Below are 23,273 nucleotides of genomic sequence, written 5' to 3'. Positions count from 1 at the left end.
GTAACGGCTACCTTTCAACTTACAGTCGATTGAAGGTATCAGTACCCAGTGACTACGTCTAACGTGTCATATGTATGTAAAAATTTTTTTAGGACCTCCATTCATTGGCGGACCAGTCAGTCCAAAATGGTGCTGACTGTGATGTTGGTTGTATTAATAAAAACTTAAAAGTATAAGACTTTGGTTGTACTCGTTTTGGACGCTCACAGGCTTTAGAAAGAGCTATGAAGCTAGTAACAATAGTGACGGATTAACCATTAGGCGGAATAGACAATTTCCTAAGGGGCCCGCTTCGGCTAGGGGCCGTGGGGAAACTACAAAAAAGACAAAGATAAATTTATACGCCAAGGGCGCCAAGTTAACTTGGGAAGTTTATTTTCGTAATACCTCCGTGAATTATCATTAATGACGTCTACTAGAGTTCATTTTGATAACCTCTTTTTATAAACTATAAAATAGGTCCAGAATTTCCAAATAACATAATTTGCGCCCTCGCGTGTAAACAGTAATATTTACGACGAAATTTTTCAGACAAAAGTTGTTTATTTAAGTTTAAGGAACATTTTTTACATTTAAACTTTTGTTCTATCTCTAACCGTGTAATAAATGGGTCCTACGGACCCAAAACCCTAATGATCTATATTGCTCATTTACGAACTAAAACTCACTTTTAACGTCCTGAGCACGCTATAAAAATTTCAGATTGATATCTCTTTTCGTTTTTGAGTTAACGGATGGACAGGCGGACAGATAACCGGAAATGGACAAATTAGATGATTTTATGAACACCTATCCCTATATGATACCGACTGAAGTACCATTTGTAGTTTAAACGACTACAGATTCCAGTACGGTTTGCTTTCGCTATGACTATTAACAAATCCTAGGGACAGTCATTAAGTGTTTGTGGTATTAATCTAGAAAATCCATGTTTCTCGCATGATCAATTGTATGTTGCCTGTTCCCGTGTTGGAAAACCATCTGCTCTGTTTGTTTAGGCGCCAGGTAATCAAACGAAAAATATTGTGTACCATAAAGTAATATTTAAAAAATAAACTTAATTTAGAATAAGTAAAAATAAAATGCTGTTTTTAGACTTTTTCAGGCAATTTTTTAAATTTTTCTCTTTGTAAGAACCATCCTCGTACTTCAAAGAATATTATAAATAAAGAATTAGCGAAATCGGTTCAGTTGCTTTCGAGATTTTTTCAATTTCAATAAAAAATTTTGTATGAGGTTTTTTGAACAAATAATCCATTATTTTTTTGTCAGATCGCGCCAAATTGATTTTAAAATCCATATTCTATAATTATGCAGTTATTAGTAATTATGACATTATTTTTCACTATTCAAATTGAAATGAGTATTTCTGTGGGATGTATTATGCATTTTGTCAAATACCCTATTAGGACAAATTGTAAAATATTAACGAATTTAATGAATTAGTGACGCATTAAAAACGTATTCTTATTATCTTATAAAAAATTACATATAAAAAATTTTAACAAACGAATATATTATATATCTGTTAATTTTACGTATTTAAAAAATATCTTAATCTGAATCGCTATCAACCAACGCTCGAATTCGATTGAAAGTTCGTTGATACTCATTTGGATCTGGTGTTGGTGATCTTCGCTGCCTTTGTCGAAATGGAGTTCCACGTTTTGGTCGGCTATCTAAAACCAAACAAATTTTTTAAGTAATTAAATAACTTCCAACATGAACTTTCAAAAAATCTAAAAACTCTATATATTCGACATAGTCCAGTCAGTGTCTTTGAAATGATCATGAGAGCCCCATTAAGCCGGTCATAGCTGCATACCTCTCCCTTCCTTTAATTTTCACTATCCTTTTTTTATGACATGTTCTGAACAATATCTATATTCTTTAAAAAAGAATTAATAAATTAAATTGACGGGTCTTTCATGATTGAAGATTTATGGTGATAAAATTACGAAAACCAACGATAGAGATTTTAGTGAATCACCACCCCGTTTCTAGCGCCATTGAATTTATTGAAAATACAATAACGTTATCCAATATGATTGGGACATAGAGAAATACTGTCGAATTCTCGATAGCCGTTTTGATAATATTCACAATATTCTTTTTTTCTAAAATTTCAGCACTCTGTATCTTGAAAAGAACGCTTTTCAGGTTATAAGTTTATTAAGAAATTGTCATTATTTTAACGTTATCCACCATTTGATTAAGTCCTCGTGTTATCACTTGGACCACTTTCTATATACGGTGTGACTATAACTAAAAGTAGATATCGAAATAAAAATAAAATTACCTTTGGCAATAATGTTTGAAGTGTCTAATTCAGCTACTTCTTTGGCAATATCATTTTTCTTTCGAATTTCTTCACATTTCTTAATAGTTGGACGCCCTTCTAAACCATTATCTTCTAACAAACCCAGTAATTTTCTTTCTTTGCCCTTTATAGTTTTGATATTATCAAACAACTTCCCAAAATTGTTGACATGAATACCAGCTATTCGTAAGAATTTTTTTAAGCGTTCAATTCCTCTTTCTGGATTTCTTTTAGATTTAGAATCGGTTTCAGACTTGTTATCAATTTTTTTTGATATATCAAGATTTTTCTCTTTTGTAAGTTGATCTTCTGTATCAGATTTATCATCAGGATCGTCTTCGTTATCCGAATCTGTTTCATCTTTACTGTTATTGTTGGTAGATTTTTTTGAGAGTTTTTTAGTACGACTTTTAGATTCTGAACTACTGGATTTATAATTTTCTTTGTCTGAATTTTCATCTTTTTCAGATTCTGAACCACTAGATTTTTTTTCTTTATCAGATTCTTCAGAATCACTACCATTTTTTCTAGAATTTGCATCAGAATCATTTTCTGATTCAATTTGTACTGTTTTTTTGGCTAATTTTTTAAAATTAGCTTTCTTTTCATTTATTTTTGTGGATTTTTTAAGTATTTTTTTATTACGAGATTCATTATCTGAATTGTGGGATTCTGAATCCATAGATTTTTCTCCAGGAGATTTCTTAGGTAGTTTTTTGGTTTTAGTACGAGATTTTGATTCGTTATCACTAGAATTTGAATTATCCGATTCCGGATCCAAAATTTTTTTCTCATTTTGAAGAGATTCTGATTCAATACCTGAATCTTTAGACAATTTTTTCTTGTTTATTTTTGCAATATTGATTCCTGAATCATTATCAGATTCACAAGAAGTATCCCCTTTATTTAATTTCTCATCGTTAGAATCACTATTAATCAGATCGCTTATTTCTTGTTCCGAAATTTTCGTATTACTTTTATTAAGAGTTACGGAAACATCATTTTTAGCTTCATCACAATCCATAAATTCAACATTCGAATTTTCAATCTTCATTTTTTGTTTTTTTGGTAATTTTTTCTTGTCCTTTACGTTTTCACCTTCTGAATCAGAACTTTCAGATATTTTATGATTTATTTTTGCTTTTTTTATTTTCTTAGCTCCAGATACTTTTTTACTTGTTTCTTCGTTTTCAGAACTTAAACTATTTGTTTCTGTATTCGATGGTTTCTTTACCAAATATTTTTCAAAATTCATACGTTCGCAACGAACAACAACCGGCGTGGTTTCAATATGTTTTAATACATTTGCATAAATACTTTCTAAATTTTCATTATTTGATTCTAAATTTTCATCATTCACAACTGCATCAGTATCGGAATCAAATTTTGAAATTTTTGCTTTATCATTTCCTTGGGATTTTTGTTCATTACTTTTTTCCTCTGACAAAGACTCTAGACAAAACAAAAGATTCGACATTAGTATTTTTATCTACTCTCAATTAATAAATTTTGTATATTATTTTTCGTTATCTTTTTTGAATGTTAAAATAAGAGATATGAAAATTGAAGTCGACCGTGAATGACACTCAAGGAGGTCTTTTTAATTCAATTGAATATGTTAATTTAAATTGTGCAAGAATTGTTTACGATACACTTTGACTTTGAAAAAAATTTCTTCTTCTCACTTATCACTCTGTTTAGTACTTTTGGACCCGAACTACGTTTTATTACAAGCTTTTAATACTTCATTTGTTTATGTAAATGTTTATTAGGGTCAAACATCGCTCTTGAAAAGTAAGGTACCCCCAGACGTAGTTGGGCGCTAAATTGAGGACTCCTGCATCACCCAAGTTTATTTAATGTATATTTATTTACCTCTTTATTGTGAATTTTGAGGATTGACTCTCAAAAAATAAGACATAACAGTTATTAGAAATTTTTCGAGGAAGTTAAGAAGCTCGATTTTTTGTAAACAAATTGTTTTTCAAGATTCTTTCGATTTTAAAGCATTTTTTTTAATGTGTATGGAAAATTTTTAATTATTTTGAATGTTTTTAAATCGTTAAATCGTTCGTTATTGAAAAGAAATCATTTTAAGGTAATACGAGCGCCAAGGCAAGTTTAGACTTGTGTTTGAAATTATTTGCATCTTATTTTCAACCTTGATGACAAATTTTGTTATAACTTCATGAATGCAGACTAAAAAAAATAAGAATAAAATTTTTCGATATCTGCCTTGGTTTTCGAAAAATGGCAAGCTAAATAATTAAACAAAATTTTCAATTTTCGATATTTTGAAAATTACTCTAGATATCAAAAAATTTTGTTCTTACTTTTCGTCTTAAATATTCTCAAGCTATAACATAATTCACCATCAAAATTGAAAATAAATATTTTTTTAAAATTTGTGTCCCCACTACCGTGCTCATACATCCTTAATTAGTCGGGCACAAAGGGTTCTTTTTGTTTTAAAAAGTTTACTAAAGTTTTTAATTTAATTTAAATAGTTTAATACTTTAATTTTTTCCTTTTCGCCGACTAGTTTGGAGAAATCTATGAAGACATATCATCCATCTACCGTTTTACCATAAAACCAATGTTAAATATGCCAACTTTTGAAGTCATTTATTTATTTAAATAATCGGGCTACCCTCCAAAAATTTTCAGAATTGATTAAGGCTTAGTTCAACTTATATTTAAAAAAAAATCAAGCCTTTTATCCAAAATTGCCCTGGCGCTGGTACATCCTTATTCGTTTATTATTTAAATTACGACTAATTATTCAAAACAGACAGATTAAAATGACAATTTAAAACTATTAAAAATGATTAAACGTTTTATTACCAACAAGAAAATTTTTTATTTTGATGGTACCGTTATGGCTACTCTACTCTATAACTAAGTCCACATTCGAAAGTAAATTTTTAACAATTGAAAGAAAAATTGAAAATCATTTCCATTTATTACTAAGAGAGTTTTAAAAAAAATTTTCTTATTTTAAGCAAGAAATATACAAAATTCAATTAAACAAGTGAAAACAAACAATTGACTGAGTTAATTGTTGAAATACCATGCATAGTCAGTGTTGATTTCTTTATCACATTATACATACAAACATGTGACACATACATAACTGATAATCAAGTATAGTACATATTATAAAATTTTCGCCTAATTGGCGCCCTCACGGGTAAACAGTGATGTTTACGAAAAAATGTTTCAAACAAAAGTTGTTTAACTTTTGATAAGGAACATTTTTTACATTTAAACTTTTGTTCTATCTCTAACGGTTTACAAGATGGGTCCTACAGACCCAAGACCCAATTGACCTATGATGCTCATTTACGAACTTGACCTCAATTTTTACGTCCTGAGTATGCTGTAAAAATTTCAGCTCGATATCTTTTTTCGTTTTTGAGTTATCGTGTCCACAGACGGACGGACGGACGGACAACCGGAAATGGACTAATTAGGTGATTTAGTGAACACCTATGACAAAATTTTTTTCCTAGCATCATTATTTTTAAGCGTTACAAACTTGGGACTAAACTTAATATACTATGTATATTTCATATATACATGGTATAATTATTGATTGCACAATTATACAATTTTTTTTATTTTAATTAATAATATACGCGGAAGTTATTATGTTCACTGATAAGAGATTTGTATAACTTGAAAACAACAATTTAAGCTATAGACTGTTTACAAATTGAAGTAAACAATTTAAAATTTTGCTTAAATTTCAAAGAGCTGTTTCAATGGCAAAAATCATCGAATATAAATTACCTTTCGCTTATTAATGGCAGCTTAGAATTTTTAGTTTATGATTAAGACATATAATCATATCTTAATAATTAAATCACATCTTTTTGTGTAGACTCGTTTGTATCGTTTAAAAGAGAGCAATACAAAAACTTCAAGTTATTTTATCGGATTGCTTGTGGATATGAATTACCCTTAATAGCTTTCAAATAAGCTTCAATTAAGCCATTTTTAGCGGAAATATAGCTGTGTGAAATTTGAAAAAATATTTAAATGGTTCACTTCAATTTGTGAGCAGTTTATTTTAAAATAGGGTGAGGCTATTCGGACACCCGTGTGTTTAGCGTGAGTCTCACGATAAGATAATTCTGAGTAGATTATTAGCGTGAATAGAATACTATCTAAGTTTTTTGAACTTTTCTCAGATTTTCTGAAGATCAGTGAATGAACGCAATCACAGGATTAATCAAAAAGTCAAAAAACTCGCAAACCCCTACTAACTCGACTCCATCAAATGCATGGCCAATCGGTGGATCATTGAATGAACGCAATCATATAAAAAAATTGTTATTTTTTTTACCAGCTCCGATTTCGGATTCGTAATCTATGTAAAAAATGCTAAATCGCTAAAGATAGCGTTCACGCTAGATACACAATAGTGCCCGAATATTCTTACCGTAAAAAATTTTTAAGCATGAAATGCATAAATTACCGTCGAAAATTCTTAAGCGTGAAATACATAAAATATAAAGTATAAGGTTTCAAATAAGCTAACGGTAATACATATCCGACCATTTTTAGCGGAAAAATAGCTGTTCGAAGTTTGAAAAAATATTTTAAATCACTTCAATTTGTTAGCAATTTATTTTAAAATAGAGTGAGGTCACTATCGCCTGTTTAGCGTGAGTCTCGCGTTAAGATAATTTGCAGTAGATGATTAGCGTGAACAGGATACTATCTATGTTTTTTGAGCTTTTTCAGATTTGCTGAGGATCAGTGAATGAACGCAATCACAATATTAACCAAAAAGCTAAAAAAACCTACAAACCCTTGCTAACTTAGCCCACATTGAATGAACGCAATCGCAAGGAAAAACTATTATTTTTTCACCAGGTCCTCTTAAAGCTAAAAAAATGCTGTAGTTTGGCCGCTAAGGATAGTGTTAAAGTTAGATAGCCATTAGATACACGATAGTGTCTGAATATTCTTACCGTAAAAAATTTGTAAGCATGAAATATATAAAATAAAAAGTATAAGCTTTCAAATAAGTTCGGGGTAATTCATATCCGATCACTTTTAGCTGATAAATAGCTGCCACTTTGTGAGAAATTTAAAATTTCTAGTTTTCTAAAAATATGCTTAAAAAATGACAAATGATTATCAACAAGTAAAACTATAAATTTACACAAATTGTAGGCTACTACAAATTTTATGATTGTTTAATGTTTACATACCTTTTAAATTTGGAGTATTTTCAAGCGGTATCGGCACATTCAATGAATCGGATACTTCTTTATTATCATCAGTCACATCAATAACATTAGATGAAGTTGCACTTGATAATACATCTGATTCCTTGTTTACTTCTTGAAGTTCTGCACTTTGCTCAGCATTTGCACAACTTTTATACTTCTTGTTTGGGTGTAAAGTCTCTTCGTCACTGTTTTCATTGTCACTGATGTGTCTTTTTTTTTCATTGACACTATCGCTTTCATTATCAGTGCATGTGTCTTTAAATAGAGGGTCACATTTGTTATCAGAAGTTTTGTTTACATTTAAGCTATTTTCAGCATGCTCCACTTCTGATAAAATTACGGCATCATCCACAGTTTTTGTATTTGATTCATCCGTATCTGACATGATGATAACAATTTTACAATTAAAATAATTTATAAAGTTGTACTAAAATTATAAATATTTGATTAGTTTGTTTATAAAATAATTTTATCAATTTAATGTGAAATGTTTCATACCAAAATTTACGAGGAAAGTATTTAATTTTTCCCTATATTAAAAAAAAACCGTTTTTACGATGTTTACGACGTATCGTTCCTAGTTTTTAAACTCACTAAAAACTTTTTTTCCCGCTTTTAATAATTTCATTTAAAAGAATAATAACTACATAATTTTTGTTTTTATTTTGCGTAGGGTATAGTGAAAGTTGTCTGCTGAGTGTAGGTAAGAAAAGAGCACCGATATTACATTTTGTAAAGACTGTCCTTTTCTACTTACACTTAGTGTAAATAGTATGTAGACTATAGTACAAAAAGAACAAACTTATTGTTTAAATCAGGTGCGTCCAGCCCACGCATAAGCAGCATGAGGGTTTCGTTGTAAGTGGTTTCGTGTTAAAAAAAACGGTACATTACGTAATACTATCCCTAATAGCTTCTGAGATAAAAATTTTTATTTTTCCTAACTTTATCGTATGAAGTACCATTGTTAAAGATCTCCAAACTAAAATAAAAAGCTTCAAACAATCAACTTTTCTTTGCAGATAATTATTTTTCTAAATGTTCCCACAATCTTTAATTTTTTTTTTTATTCCTTCGTGATTACTGTTATATCAATCTACACATATGTTCTATGCTGCAGTTAAGTGTGAGTTCTTTGATATATGTATTTTTGTTTGAAAAAAACGTTTTTGTTTGACACGATTTGCGTGTATTTTAAATGAACAGCGTCGGAATGTTCAAATCCGGATAACTTTTAAACAGAATGGTGGGAAAATCGGAAAAAATTGAGGATACATATTATTTTAATATTAATGTGTGGTCAAAAGATCAACTCTGCCTAACATTTCTTTTTCACTTTTGAAATTTAAAAAAAATATAGTTTTGGCAATTTTAATAAATATTAAGGAAGTTATAACAACTTAATTTTAATTTATTTAACTAATTATTTATTTCTAGATACGAAAAATAGTTGAAAAATTAAAAAATGAATGAAATTTGTAATTATTTTCGTTAACATCTGCAGTGCCCCTGCGAATATATAGCCACACCGTAAATAATTATATTCTTAGTTAAATATTTGCTTTTCAATTACTTGTATTTTTTATTGGTTTAATTATAAATTATTATTGCCTGCCGGGTAATAAATAAAAAAGCAAATTTTAAAAAAAAGTTTATTGAGTTTGCTAGCGTGTCTAGTGAACTTTGTTGAGTGGACGTGTCAATGGAGCAGAATCCTAGTTTTATAAGTCTATGATACATCGTATCGAAAATATTTGCTGTCGTCTTTCGGATTAATTATATATCGACATTTAAAAAAATAGAGACAATTCTCTAAAAAATTGACAGCATTTCATATGCTCTCATATTAAGTTAATATTAAATATTTTTGTTTTTTAATATATTTTAAAATAATCAATAGGTAAGATTTAAATCTTAATTAAAGATTTGAAAAGTTTTTTATTCAAAATATCATAATGTACATTTTTAAAATTTTTTCTGTAATCCTAACCAAATTATGAGTAAGGCACGGCGTGTACATGAACCGGATAGTTTAGTTTCTCGAATATATTATTAAATTGAGTAAATATTTTAATTACAGATTGAAAATAAATCAAAATGAGTAGATTTTTTGCCACTGGATCGGATTCCGAATCCGAAAGTTCGTCAGAGGAGGAGCAATTGCCAAGAGCACCAGCAGCAGTATTTACGGTAACATATTGCATCATTTATACCAAGAATACTTAAACTACAGCTATTTATAATATTTATTTAAAAAATTGGGCTCAATAAGTCCAAACATAAGGCATATAAAATATTTCGTTCATTACTAGTTTAAAAAAAATTGAAATAAGTAAGAATTAATTATTAATTGGATATTTTGTTTTCAGTTTAGTGATGATGAAGAGGAAACTAAACGTGTTGTGCGTTCAACAAAAGTTAAACGTTATGAAGAACTTACAAATATTATTAAACAAATTCGAAACTATAAGAAAATTAAGGATATGAGTAGTATGCTTTCAAGTAAGTTTCCATTCATTCTGAACTGCCCATTATTATTATGCCCACTCGTTAAGTTTTGGCAAATATGTATGGTAACGTCTTGATAAATATTAACGATGATATACAGATAAAGCCATTTTTAAGTATTTCATTAAATTTAACTAGAAAATCAATTTTTATACCCTATTTATGAAATATATCAAGGTATATTAATTTTATTCGGAAGTTTTTAACGCTCAGAAATTTTGACACTACAAAAGAAATTTTGATAAAGCTGGTCATAACATCATCTTAATAGTTCATTTACATTTGTACGTCTGTCCGTGAGCACAATAACACAAAACGAAATGAGATATTGAGCTGAAATTTTTATAATGTACTCAGGACGTAAAAAGTGAGTTTGAGTTCGTAAATGAGCAACATAAGTCAAGTGGGTCTTGAATCCGTAGGACCTATCTTGTAAGCCGTAACAGACAGAATAAAAGTTTATATATAAAAAATATTTTGATGTTCAGAGCGATACAGTAGTGAGATCTTGCAGTTTAATCGTTCAAGACTAGGGTAAGTTCCGATCCTGAATTCAAGTGACCGTTTCAAATACGTTAGTTTTACTCCGATTTAATCCTTGCTGCACTTTGTGTCACAAAAAACTCACAAATTTACATTGGGTATACAGCTCTACCACATATAACTTAACTTAAAATAAATCGAATTACCTAAACATGTCCCAGTAAAAGTTGCATCGTTTTGGTGCTATACGCCTTTCATAACTTTGGAGCGCGATTTAAATAAAATTTGGTGTGTTGACACTGTTTTTCATACAAAACAATTCATATTAACTTAAACAGTAACATCAATTTATGGGCGTAATATGTGGGGTTTTTGGTAGCTAAAACCACCCAAATTTCTCATGGTTTACTCAAAGTTTGCAATTTTAAGCTTTGGTAGCAGCAAGATTGAGAAAAAAAATTAAGTTCCGAAAAATTATTTACATTTGATTCAAATATTTTTTTTAGATAGAAATAAGACTTATTAATTTCTAATTTTAAATACATGTGCATGATAGTATAACTCTTAACGAAGGAATAGAGCTCCGAAAAGATGCACTACGATGTCGGAGAGATGTAGGCGAACTATTTTACGAAAACACAAAAAGAAATAATTATTTTTTACAAAAATAAAAATTACACGAATTTCTTCATGTGGGAGACACTACTTGACATTGCACAATACATAAATCGAAAGCTAATTTCAATACCGACAACTGTATCATTTAACCTTTTGGATTTCTTAAGAAAAGACTATTTTTTTACTTTCACGAATTTTTAAGGTTAGGTTCGCTTATAAAATTCCAGAAAAAAACACTACCTTTCGCTTTGTTTCGTTTAGCTTTGCTAATTTGAAATCAATCGAAACTTTAAGCATAAATTTCTAAGAATATTAACGATTGTGATTCTCAACGACACGGCACATTATGGATACCTACGAAGTTTGTGTACACCAATTTTCTCGATCAAACTTATCATTTAAGAAAAGATAATCTTCAGCGCAAGAAAATATTTATTCGCAATAGAATTTTCGATTATCTTCTGCATATTTGTATTCTGTTGTTAATCAAATCAAAGTTGAATTGACATTAAATAATGATTTATCTTTTACAGGTTTCGAAGATCTAATGCGTGCATACACAAAAGCATTACCTGTTGTCGCCAAGGAAGAGAATGGACAAACACCAAGATTCTATGTTCGTTGTTTGGCTGAATTGGAAGATTTCATCAACGAAATGTGGGAAGATCGTGAAGGACGTAAAAATATGTCCAAAAATAACTCAAAATCCTTAACATCAATGCGACAAAAGTTAAGAAAATATAATAAAGAATTCGAAGAAGATATAACAAAACTTCGTGAAAATCCTGATCAACCTGATGAAGAGGAAGAAGAAGAAAAACGTAAAATTTATTATTAAATTTTCGAAAATATAGAAACTTTATTTATTTATTTTTTAACTTCAGCTGAAGTCGAAGTTGAATCAGAAGAAGAATTACCAGTACGTGGGGGAGTTCGTCGATCAGGTTCAGAAAGTATTAGTGCACCCATTCCTACATCAAAAGGAGACGATGCTGATAGTGAAGATTCTTATTGGGGCTCTGATTCCGATTCAGATAGTGACTCCTCTGAAGACGATGCTCAATATACTAGTATTCGTGAAAAGTTTTTGAAAAAGTATGAATTACATTTTAATTTGAAATAATTCTTTATATTAAAATATTAATTTTATCTAGAACTAATGTTGAAAAAGACGACGATGAAGATCGTGATAAGAGAAGAGAACGTAAAGAAAGAAAAGAAAAGGAACGACGCCGTATACGGCGTGAACCTGGCGAAGATGGCGAAGGAGAATGGGAAACTGTTAAAGGTGGAGTTGCCATTCCAAGTGTAAGTTTATATAATTTCCTAATTTTTCAATTTTATAACCTGTTTTTTTAAGACATTTAACCCAGGAATTTACTCTTGACTCCACACCAGTAGATTTGTATCGGAGATGGTGGAAAATGATTGTTTGAGTGTACTCAAGAAAATCATATTAATCCTAACTAGAGTTTTTTTTTCCATTCTCGCCCATAAAGTGAGATTGAAGTACCCTATTTCTTGACACCACAATCTTTTTATTTACATTTAAAAAAACTATTAGATTTTATATTTTGGACAATTCTAAGAATTTTTTGATCCATGATATTTTTTACCTTACCTCATCGTTTTCGGGATATAAGCGTTCGAAAAGAAAAATGCGGATTTTCGACGAAAACTCGTTTTTGTACTCGTTTTGTCATTTTGCGGTTCTGATCAAAAATTTAATTTAAAAACTATTATGTTTTATATTTTGGACAATTCGTAAACATTCTTTGACCCTTGACAATTTTCATCAAACCTCACCGTTTTCGATATATAAGCGTTTGCAAAAGTGTGAGTTTTTGCCGAAAATTCGTTATTGACGAAAATAAAGATTATTTTGTGGTTTTGGTCAAAAATTTGATTTGAAAATCGTATGGTATTATATTTTGGATCATTCTAAACACTGTTTGACTCTTGACATTTTTTACCTTTCCTCACCGTTTTCTATATATAAGAATTTGGAAAAAAAACGCGAATTTTAGTTTTAAATTTTTGACCGGAAACACAAAATAATCTTTATTCAAAAAAATTTTTAACTAAAGTTGATTTTTTCGAATCGTCAAATGACCAAATGTTTGTATTCGAGACCGTGTACACACGATATTTGGGAAGCTGTAATAAATTTTTGTCATTGACAGAAAAAAAACTTTTGTAACTTCGAAGGATTAGAATTGGACTAGATACTACAGGTTGTATCTGGAGGGGTTATAGATGCTTCATTTAACCTTTCTTTCGTAATATTTATTTGTGTTGACACAGGAATTTACTTCCTCGTATCTTTTTTTGATCCCATATAAATTACAGATTAAATTCTATATTACTTAAAAAATTTGTTCATTGTAGGAAAAACCAAAAATGTTCGCAAAAGATGCTGAAATCGATACTAATTTGGTTGTACGTAAATTAATCGAAGTGATGGCAGCGCGTGGTAAAAAACGTACTGACCGCCGTGAACAAATGGAATTATTACAAGAATTACAATCAGTAGCTGAACAACATAAATTGGGAGCTGGTGTGCTATGTAAAATTAAATTTGCCATTGTTTCAGCCATATTCGATTACAATCCAAAAGTTTCTGATGCAATGAAACCTGAATATTGGACAAAGTAAGTAAAATTATTTAAATAATTTTAAATGTGACAATTGATTGACCCCCCCCCCCTCTTAACGTGTGACGTAATTTATGGATAGACCTTAGTCTTTTCGATCGGTGAGAAAGTCGACTAGCTTTTCAGTTTGTGCTGAGAAAGCCAAATTACGTCCGTGTGAACCCGGATGGTTCATCTGAAAATGGAATGAAAACCTTAATATTAAAATATGTAGAATATTTGTTGTGCTTTTATTTTGAATATTTGAATAGGGGGGAGGGTTATATATTATATACAGTGTGATCCATTTTAATCGTGCCCTTTTTTGTAAGGAGTGCATTTTTATTTAAATGTTTCGTATAAGACTTTCGTCATTTGAAGAGAAAATACATTTTCTATATCAGTTTTTTTATAATTGGACGGTTTCATGGCCAATGAAGGTCAATTCCATATTCTTAAATGGAAACCCATTTTTTTTTTTTTAGATACGTCATATAATAAGATGATCTTAATTTTAACATGAAACCTCTCTCCTACTTCTCCAAATGATGAAACTTTTGTGCGAAACATTTATTAAAAAAATGCACGCCTTAGAAGAAAAATGTCTGACACGATTAAAATGGATTATCCTATATATAATTACGAAAATTTAATCGTTTCCGAGCAAAAATATGTTGAATTAAGGCATTTTGCTTACAAACCTCATATTCATATTCAGCAGTTATTATCAAATAAAAAAACAAATTTTAGAAACGAAACATACCAAGCAAATCGATATGTTCCATTCTGTCTTTCACCTTTAAATTTCTTTAGACCATTTTTTGAAATAAAAAAAATTAATTTCAGATTATTGGAACGTATGGGAGACTTATTAGACTTGTTGTTAGCAACTCCTGATTTAGTGTTGTCTGAAACAATTGCTGATGATGGCGAGCAAATGGAAACACCTCCATATAAAGTACGCGGTTGTGTGTTGACATCAGTGGAACGTTTGGATGACGAATTCACAAAATTGTTAAAAGAATGTGACCCACATAGCAATGAATATGTTGATCGATTGAAAGATGAAAGTCGTGTTGCAACAATTATTGATAAAGTTCAAGAATATCTAGAACGTACCAGTGTACAATCAGAATTGTGTCGAATTTATTTAAGAAAAATTGAACATTTGTATTATAAATTCGATCCACAAGTTTTAAAACAAAAAAGTGTAAGTTAAAGTTTTTGTTTCAATTACTTTTTACTTTTGGTAGTTATAATAGTACGTCAAAGCGCAATTGGGAATGTGACTTAAATAAAGTATGCGTTTTATTTGTTGTTAAAAATAGATAATTTTGAATTTATATATTTTGCCAGCCAGTTTTACGGTAAGGAGCGTACATACAGTGGCTTTCGTGGCTAGAAGCGTTCATAATTTAAAAACAGTAACGAGTGGTTCAATTAAAATATTTTCCCAAGTTCATTTATTTATTTATTTTTTGTTTACCACGAAAATTGCATTGTTTTTAAAATTTCTAAATATAATCACTGGACGTGTCAAACTACTGAGTGTTCCAGTGCCGCATTTACCGTTTAGACAGCCTAAGTCCGGCTCTGCTTAAGTGGGCCTAGACAAAAAATCGGCCTACAGGCCACAACAGTTGTAATTGCGACACTGGACTGTCCGGATTATGCATTTTTAGCTTGTCGGTTACTACAGTATACGAGGGCTAAATCACTAAATTCTTTCCTATAACTCCGATTGACTTGAAAATTTGACGGTAAGTAGATAAGACCCCAAGAAACCAAATTTATATGATGCCGGTTGCTGCTTTTGTTCAGGGAGTTTTTAATTTTGCGGTACAATTTTCAAACCTGGACATAATAAGCTTGAAAATGAGGGGTGAATCATGAAATTTGATAAAGGAATAAGAAAGATAAGGGTAGGACAGAAAAAAACTTGCTAGACTAATAATATATAAGATTTTTTATTAAGATTTACTAATAATGATCATTTCTTATTCAAAGAATTCTGTACCTAATAAAAGGCATATGTGATATTTTTAATCTAAAATACATTTAATTTTATTCAGGGGGAAGTACCAAGTAATGTTATTACATCACAACAAGTAATGGACAAACTATGTAAATATATTTATGCCAAGGATGGTACCGATCGTCTACGTACCCGTGCAATTCTGGCACATATTTATCATCATGCTTTGCACGATAACTGGTTTGAAGCACGTGATTTAGTTCTAATGTCACATCTTCAAGAAACAATCCATCATTCTGATCCCTCAACACAAATTCTATACAATCGTACAATGGCTCATCTTGGATTATGTGCATTCCGTCATGCCAACATTAAAGACGCCCATAATTGTCTAGTTGATTTAATGATGACCGGTAAACCTAAAGAGTTACTGGCACAAGGTTTATTACCACAACGTCAACATGAACGTAGCAAAGAACAAGAAAAAATTGAAAAACAACGTCAAATGCCATTCCATATGCATATTAATTTGGAACTGTTGGAATGTGTGTATTTGGTATCGGCTATGTTACTAGAAATTCCATATATGGCTGCTCATGAGTTTGATGCACGTCGGCGGATGATTAGTAAAACATTCTATCAACAATTACGGTCGTCTGAACGACAATCGTTAGTTGGGCCACCAGAATCAATGCGTGAACATGTAGTTGCTGCAGCTAAAGCTATGCGTCATGGTAACTGGTCGGCGTGCAATAATTTTATTATCAATGAAAAAATGAATGCTAAGGTAATGTTTACGAAAATAGTTTTTTAAGAAACAAGTAATGAATAATCGTACACGATTTTGTACACATTGATTAATGTGCCGCGTCATTCATATGTGTATGACAGCAGACTTTCCAGTGTTATCACCTTCAAATAAAAAAACAAGTGTTTTTATTTAAAACTAAATTAAACACATAAAAGTAACGTTCTTCACCATGTAGTAAAGTTTAGTTCTTACCATTTGTTTTTAAATTTTTAAATATGATTGTGTGTATAAAACGAATGAAACATGCTAGTTGTAGAAAGTGAGTGCAGGCGCGCATCCATCCCTCAAAAAAAGTTGTGTTCACTGCCACCCTAAAATCGCCCAAATGCGAATCCAATTATGAACTCGCTCATGATCGATATAGTACATTCCTACAAAGGAGATGCTTACAAAATAAATGACGCCCTGACCAAGATTTACAGTGTACACTACTAAATTAATAAACCTGTAAAGTGTTAGTTTGTTCGCTCACGAAAATTACAAAAGTAAATGTGTGTTTGTTTGCTAATCACAGTTTCACATTTAGAATCTTTTAAGTACTAAACCGATTTTGGTGAAATAGGGAATATTCATGAAATTTAAATTTGGTGCAAATATTTTTCTTCCGTAACTTTAATGACTGGACATTTCAACTAAACCATTATTTTAGTAATTAATATATTTTTAATTACTTAAAATTAATTAATAAAAGTACAAATTCAGTGAGGGCATTTAAAAATTTCTAAAACGGAAATTCAAATTTTTATACGGACGTGACATCATAGTACGGGCTTGTCAAATTTGTTGATATACTGTATGATATTAATTTCTTACATTTTATATGGTATTTGATTAAATTATACTATTCTATGGCTTTTTATGAGTAAACTTAATAATTATTAACGAGTGTAAATTCTGTGATGTAAATTCATTTTTTAAAAGTGTAAATTATACATTGAATTGCCACCAATTGACAGATCATGTACTTAGACGTCATCAATAGAGAGCGCCAGAAAACTGCGTTTAAATATCTCAAAATTATAATGTATTTTAAATATTTTTTTACACTTACAGCATTTTTAAACAATATTTATATTTTTTTACTTTGTTATAACGGTGTAAACTATAAATTAAAAATATAACATGAATATTCCCTATTCTTACAACTTAAAGGTTATTAAATTAAACGCTAGTATACATTTTACATTAAATAATTTTATTTAAGCGCTTATTTAATTGCAAATTCAAGGTAACGTTTCATTTTCGCGAAAACGTTGATAATTTCATTGATGTCCAGATTCACATTTTTGTTTTTGTATATTTAGGAGAGCTAGCCCGAATAATCTTTCCTGTGCCATTCCATCGGAAGTTTTGGCGATAATGTATATGTGTATAGAACACACGCTTTTAAATTAGTAAATGTCTACGCACTATTCTTGATTACCATTCGCGCACTCAGCGAATAGTCATCTCATTTTTCCAATACAAGCATTCATGTGTCAAAAAGAAAGAGATAATATGTTTTCAAAAATGTGGCATAACGTGAGAATTTATGATGACTAAGTATTGGATATAATATCATCAGCCTACCGACCTCAATAGACCGTGAAAATGTGACAAGTCTATTAGGATTGTGAACATGCCCATCGTCCCCACCACGGTGGATCCGCGCTTGAGTGAGTGATGTAAAAACAATCTATGCCGACTCTTTATTGAAAATCAAATTGTCAGCACAGATGATTTTTGCACAGTTTCACAATTTGTTAGATATCAGGGGCATTAACATTAGACAACTTGAAAGTCAACATTTGTCGGGTTATTGCCTCTAGCTGCTATTCCATACATAAGGAAGGACAGATTAGAGTAGAAATTTGTTTAACTCTTTTATACAAAATCTAATGTATGATGTTAAACGTAGTAAATTGATAAGCATTCGGGTCAAATAAAATAAATAATAATAATAGCTATTTTATACAAAAATCGAAAATTCCATATTACACTTCATTCCAGCTAGTCACGGAACTTAATAAAAAGGATAAGCCCAAAATGAGATATTGACGCAAAACACCATGCTAGCCAATAACGTAGAGATTAAGATTATTTTTATGTGCTTCATTTGGTTTTATACTTAAAAAAAAAAAAACAACAACAATATTTATGAATGATATTGAGTGAGATTCTTCAAGTTGTTTGAATATATGAAACGATTATCCATAGAAATGTCTAATTTTTATTCAGTATTGTTGTAGCATCTAGTCACACACACCTTCCTCTATACGTCTTTGAACGTAACAATATCGAAAATTTTCTATAGCTCCCATAACAAAAAATCATTACCTATAAAAAGTTGAAATTTTAGATTTAAGACTGTTTTAATTAAAATCTTGTTGCACATCTCCTTTTTTAGTATTTAATTGTTCGCTTCTTTTTTTATATTCTTTTGAATGTAGTTATCTTCAAAAATTTCGATAACTTGCATAACTCAAAACCATCAGCTTTAGAATGTTCAAATTTTGAATGTTGTAACAGCTAGTTTGTACACCTCTTCATACTTTTTATAATTTTAATCGAGAGTAATATAAAGTGTAAAATATTTTTATTTCGTAAGTTATAAAATTCCCGCGGTTATCGACAATTTAAAATAGTTTTAAGAAAAATTGATTAAATACTAAATAATTTATTTTTATTTACTTTTTAGGTTTGGGATTTATTCTATCAAGCTGATAATGTTCGAGGAATGTTAACCAAATTGATTCGTGAAGAATCCTTACGAACATACTTATTCACTTATTCCCATGTATATGATTCCATTTCAATGCCAGCTCTAGCAAAAATGTTTGAATTAGATCGAGCTGTTGTTCATTCTATTATAAGTAAAATGATAATCAATGAAGAATTAATGGTAAAAATAATTTTTTTAATGACCAGTCAATACAAATAATCTTAATCTTGCAAAAGGTGTAGGTGCTTTTATATAGACGACTTCCATCCAACGCTTATGCAAACTTTTGAAAAGTCGGATTGCAGACATTGCACCATTAGATGAAAGGCTTTAGTCAAAGGGGTACCGCAAGTAGATTCATAGCATCTAGACCAAGGGATCCTCTGTATCCTCCTCAAAAACCTACCTGAAGGCGTGACGTCTCCGGGTTACAGATGCTATATTAAGCAGATGGTGCTAAAAGATCATGTTAAGGCCTGACGTCAAGCAAAAAGGTCACAACTTTCCTCTGGAATTTCCACTTGTATTGATGGATCGAATGTTTCGAGCCAAACATCTTCCACCCTTAAGCGAGTCCCACCATCATTGAGTGAGTTTCAGACGAGCCCAGTCGAATGGCCTAGCTGTGGTTATACATAATTTAGTCTGTCACTACCCTGCGCAAAGTCCATCAATTAAGATGATCTTGTAGCCATTTCTTGATTAGATAAACTACAGAGCATCTTGCAATGGGAATGACTGGCTAAAGTGAAAAGGCATATGAGACAACCTCTCTCGTGCCAACGAGTCTGCTGCCTCAAGCTTTTAATTTTAATATTTGCAGAAATATTAACATTCAAAGTTTTAAAATATAAGATTTGGGATTATTCGGAAAAAATTACAAAAAAAAACTTATGAATTAAATGCTCGTGTTTTCCTTATTTTTATTAGATCGAGCGCCACCTAGCTAAGAAACTACATATTAACCTGACAAAATGAAAAACGTAGTGAACATTTCGGCCAATGTTCTTTCTTCACTATTTCCTAGTGGTGACGGAAATCATTCGTATGTCGAAAATTTTAATAATATCTAATTGAAAATATTCTGCCATATATTAAAGCTCCTATATATTGTGCAAGATGAACTTATACTATATTTCATTCGCATTAAATTTTTAACCATCTCCTTTTATTTTCCACAGGCTTCATTGGACGATCCAACATCTACCGTTGTTATGCATGGCAGTGAACCTTCCCGTTTACAATCGTTAGCACTCCAACTTACTGACAAATTAAACAACTTTGTGGATTCAAATGAACGAATATTCGAAATGAAACAAGGAAACTTCTTTATCCGGGGCACAAATCAAGTAATTATTGTAATTAATATTTTAATGTAAACTTTTTATATATAATCTTTGTTTTTTTTTATAGGGTAACTTCCGTGGTGATCGACAAAATTATCGTGCAGGTCAAAATCAAGAATGGAATCGTCAACGCCGTGAACGTGGAGCACAAAGAAATACGGAATATAATCAATAAATATTTATAATAAAATTTTTTTTAAAATAAAGTACATGAAATTGTGCAAAATTTCTATTATAAATAAAGATTTTGGAAATAATATTTATTTTTATTTGTCAGTGGCTGCATTTGAGCACATCGCGGATCGACAAGAACGATATTGATCAAAATGTATTTTTCTCTAGGTGTCATTTTATGCTGTTAAAATTAATAATCTGAACCGTTAATTTAATGAGTGATAGTTAATCGTCAAAATGCAATCATATTGAATTGAGCATCTTTAGAAAAAGGCGTTAAAGTATGGTATATTACCATTACCTCATTTCATTATGGTAGTTCAACCCAAATTTACTGGATGAGAATATTTGAAACTACAGTTTCCATTTTTTATTATGAACTCTGTGATATCTTTCTATGTCTATTATCTACCTTAGTTTTCGAGAAGTCAGGAAAAGAAGAAATACGTTATTTGGAGGGCACAAATGGCATTCATATCATAAAAAAGGTCATTCTAATCAATAGATCTAATCAATAGATTAGAATGACGCTAGATTATTGATACTAACAATAAGTAATGCTTTAATGATATTTTTGCTATATCTTCAACTGATGAATATTTTAGTTTTCCAAAATAGACCTTAGAAATTATCATTGTTGTGAAAAAAAAAACATTTTAATATAGATCGGTATAGAGCGTGCCATTTAAAAAAAAAATGTTTCATGAGGCGATAGACGTGCCGTCAAATAATTTTAATGACACCAATGATATAAGAGGATCGAAGTTAATGTCAATTTTTTGTTAATCTGTTACATTTCCGGTCAGTTTTAAGGTTCTTTTTTTTTTTTTTTGTTTCTAGATAGAGTATTTAATGCGTAGTCCACGATGTAACTACAATAACAAACCTGAGAATTTTGTGATCGGCGGCGTGCCGAAAATATTGTGTCACGTGGCCGCCATCCCTGGCATGGGGTATTTATTGTGTTTATGTGGGGGGGGGGATCATATTTATTTAATATTCATATTTTGTTTTTATAGGGATATTTGTCAATCGTCTCCGATACGATAAAAGGTTCACAGGTAGATTTACGAAGGCTAAAACTAAAAACGTCCACGACCACAACTACAAATCCCCGTCATCATCTCTGACCCCCCACTTAGCTTTAGATTCGCGCCTGATAATTGAGGATTTAATATTTTAGTTAAAAAAATGTATTTTTAGCGGAACGTTTTTAAGAGATAAAGAATACACTAGAGTATATTTTTGATTACTTCGTTTTTCCCGAAAAAAGAAAATATTATATTTAGGGTTAAAGTTTATCAATTAATTATATTTTTAATGCATTTAATGTTCTATAGTACGACGGATTAGTGGAGTTTCGATTCGAATTTTGTGTATATTGATTACCTCAAGTTTTTTTCCTTAACGAATTTTTAGGGTGATTTGTCCCAGAGTTGTCTTTAGTAGAATTTTTTATAAACAAATCAAATCATTTAATTCTAAAACAAATGAATACCTATTTACTGTTACGAATAAATGAACATTTTTTTGTGTATGGTCAAGTATGGTACAGAAAAAATTAATTCCGTGTCAAAAAGGCAAGTTCTGCAAGACAAATTTTCAACAAGATTAGATCTTTAGAATAAATTATGTTTCGTTATCAAATGTTGAATGAATGAAAAATGTTTAACAATATAAATGTTCAAATATTGTAAAAGTTTAAAATTGACTCCAAATTATTATTTCAAATAAAAAAGTTAAATTATTTGTTTTTAAAAATTTAGTATAAGCGATTGACTCAGTTACTTTTGGAAAAGTCCCTCTGAAAGTTCGTATCAGAGAGGGTCAAAATATTAAGGTATAACTTGACGGAAATTAGGACATCAAGGTATGCGGAAGAACCACTTAGCCACTGTAGTAATTTACTGGTGGGTGGTTCAAAATGTCACTAAAATTTAAATTAGAGACATGGTCATTTTGCTTGTTTTGTTTTTTGAAAAGAACGCTATCCCCTCTCCTCAATTAATATTTGACAGATAAAAGTGTTTAGTTGTTTGGCGCGTACTAAGAATGTTTGAAGTCGGATGAAATATTTATTTTTTAAGTTAAAAAAACAATTAAAATAAAATTTGTCAACGAATTTCAATGTGAAACTTAAATTTTAATTGATAAAAACAAACAAATTAAAGAATGTGAAATTTTAATTTCAAAAGCTACAACCGTTAAAAACAATTGAATTTAAATTGATTAAACACATGGTCTTAATACGATTTTTTTGTAAAAACTATACTGAAATTTCATAGAAAAAAAACTTTATTAAAAATAACATAATATTCGGTTACTGAAGTTTGAAAATATTACGTAATTTTTATTCGACACAAAATTAAAATTAAAAATTTTTCAGAATAAACAAAATACATTTTGAGTGATTTAAAAATAATTATTAATAATACTTTATGTGATGAGTGATAGTGATATT

General features: G+C 30.2%; 2 protein-coding genes across 2 annotated transcripts; one reads left to right on the top strand and one right to left on the bottom strand.

Moving 5' to 3' along the window:
* Positions 1-1,433: 1,433 nt before the first annotated feature.
* Positions 1,434-8,168, bottom strand: LOC123301538 (cylicin-2-like). The gene is made up of 4 exons (XM_044884314.1): positions 8,062-8,168; positions 7,543-7,990; positions 2,300-3,772; positions 1,434-1,679 (listed from the first exon to the last, which is right to left on the bottom strand). Exons 2-4 carry the CDS (start codon positions 7,946-7,948, stop codon positions 1,555-1,557), a joined length of 2,004 nt encoding a protein of 667 aa, XP_044740249.1. The 5' UTR covers positions 7,949-7,990; positions 8,062-8,168; the 3' UTR covers positions 1,434-1,554.
* Positions 8,169-9,345: 1,177 nt separating this feature from the next.
* Positions 9,346-20,847, top strand: LOC123301537 (eukaryotic translation initiation factor 3 subunit C). Its single transcript, XM_044884313.1, has 12 exons — positions 9,346-9,463; positions 9,644-9,753; positions 9,933-10,065; positions 11,706-11,993; positions 12,057-12,267; positions 12,327-12,480; positions 13,561-13,823; positions 14,652-15,015; positions 15,878-16,567; positions 19,269-19,472; positions 20,474-20,641; positions 20,706-20,847. Exons 2-12 carry the CDS (start codon positions 9,661-9,663, stop codon positions 20,811-20,813), a joined length of 2,676 nt encoding a protein of 891 aa, XP_044740248.1. The 5' UTR covers positions 9,346-9,463; positions 9,644-9,660; the 3' UTR covers positions 20,814-20,847.
* The last annotated feature ends 2,426 nt before the right edge of the window (positions 20,848-23,273 follow it).

The sequence above is a fragment of the Chrysoperla carnea genome, chromosome 5 (genome assembly GCF_905475395.1).
Source record: "Chrysoperla carnea chromosome 5, inChrCarn1.1, whole genome shotgun sequence".
In the NCBI taxonomy this organism is placed as follows: Eukaryota; Metazoa; Arthropoda; class Insecta; order Neuroptera; family Chrysopidae; genus Chrysoperla; species Chrysoperla carnea.
Note: the sequence above shows the minus strand (reverse complement) of the source record. Positions and strands in the feature narration are given on the sequence as shown.